This window comes from Acyrthosiphon pisum, chromosome A1 (genome assembly GCF_005508785.2).
Source record: "Acyrthosiphon pisum isolate AL4f chromosome A1, pea_aphid_22Mar2018_4r6ur, whole genome shotgun sequence".
NCBI lineage: Eukaryota > Metazoa > Arthropoda > Insecta > Hemiptera > Aphididae > Acyrthosiphon > Acyrthosiphon pisum.
Window position 1 is genome coordinate 105,073,853 of NC_042494.1, and position 1,744 is coordinate 105,075,596.

At 33.2% G+C, this 1,744-nt stretch overlaps 1 protein-coding gene across 1 annotated transcript in view; it reads right to left on the bottom strand.

Moving 5' to 3' along the window:
- Positions 1 to 54: 54 nt before the first annotated feature.
- The window catches only part of LOC100571967, a 5,504-nt gene continuing 3,814 nt past the window's right edge, over positions 55 to 1,744 (bottom strand). Inside the window, exon 4 of the mRNA XM_008188251.3 lies at positions 55 to 183. Within this exon, the coding sequence (XP_008186473.1) occupies positions 55 to 183 (129 nt within the window). The remainder of the gene's footprint in view (positions 184 to 1,744) is intronic.

Sequence of the window (1,744 nt, forward strand, 5' to 3'; positions counted from 1 at the left end):
CCGGCTGTTGCTGGAATAGTGCCAGTGGATCTGTTTGCACAGCGACGTCTATTTTTAGACAGGCATATAGCTAACTGTAACTGTATTTTCATGAATACATTGATGTTTCAGCCGTGCAGGTTCTGGAGTCAAGGGGACCAATAATCTCGTTTTTGTCACCTCAAACACACTACGACGTGGCACCTAAATTATTTTTAATTGTACATGATGATATGTACATTGTACTTATGTATAGGAAATAATAATTGTGATATAGGTATTATGGTATGGTACTTTTTGGTTATCGCGATTACCTACGATTTTCGGGTATCGCAATTCGGTTATCCATGCCGGGCGTAAGGCGTATATAGAATTGAATAGTTACAGTCTACAGAGGCTATAGAATCTTAGAAAACCTAAGTATTAAACTAAATATTAAGTTCTTGTAATCTTGTTGACATCATTTTACTTTACAGATGTCAGTTCCTTTGCCCAACATTACATAATGCGCAATGAACACGCAAAATAAATACAGCTGCCAACAATCCAATAGTAATTCCAAACATGAATGTTAACCTTTTTTAGCAGGATTTAATGTTACATTTCCAAAAAAATTTATTTCTAAAATACAATTTTGATTTTGCTTTGTGATCAGACAGTGTGCCGCACTAGGTTTTTTGAAAAAGTACCCTTTTTTCATGTCATCTTTCTCGTTTGTTTGCAAATCCGAGATTTGCATTTTTTTACTCTGTCTTTGCTAGAGAGTACACATTTGGAAGTGAAGTGAATTGTGAATGTAACAACTAACAAAAATTTCTATTTCTACAGACTACGGAAAGGCTTACGCATAATAGATAATTAATAAGGTAGCCTATAATAATTGTATAAAATATAAATATACGTAATCGCGATTCGCGATACCCAAAAAGTTATTGGCAATCGCGATAACCAAACGCGAGTACCATGTGCCTTATATATTTTAATACCTATACAGTGGCGTCCGCAGGGGGGGGGCTAACGGGCTGAAGCCCCCCCCCCCATTGCCCATATTATTATTACTTTTTCAAAAATATTTATCAAGTTTCAACTCTCAACTATAGTAAGCAAAACGTAAATTTCATATATGTCTTACCAGAATGAATTAATTTTTGAAAAAACAATGTATTTGCATACCAATTTTCGTAAATCATCTGTAATTTTTAGGTAAAAGTATGAATTACTAGTATGAAAGACCTTGTATTAAATTGTTTAGCCTTAGCCAGTGGCGTATATACGAATTATATTCACTATGGGCCGATTTATCAGTCATCACTAGACAAGCATAGCACGACTAACATGGCCATAATTATACATTTTTTAGGGTGGTTATAATTATGACATTTAAATATATACAGTACAAATATAAATTGCGCAATTTAATTTTATAATTCCTATGTAAAATTAATTTTTTGGTTCTTTTTTAAAAATAATGACAGTGTCATTTATATATTTTGATGTTATCTTGCTATGAATTTAACATCAAAGTCAATAAGTCATCAAAGCAAGTACTGACCATATAACATATCCTTGTTGATTCCTCAAAAACGATTTTAATCAACCGGCTAACTTAATCATAGTGAAAAACTGTTAACAGTGCAATATACATGCAATGGTTTGATTGAACCTGAAATTTCACTATGGGCCCTGACCTAGGGGCCACCCCCTAAATACGCACTGGCCTTAGCTATACACATTTAATATTTTATAAATTTTGAACTACAAATTA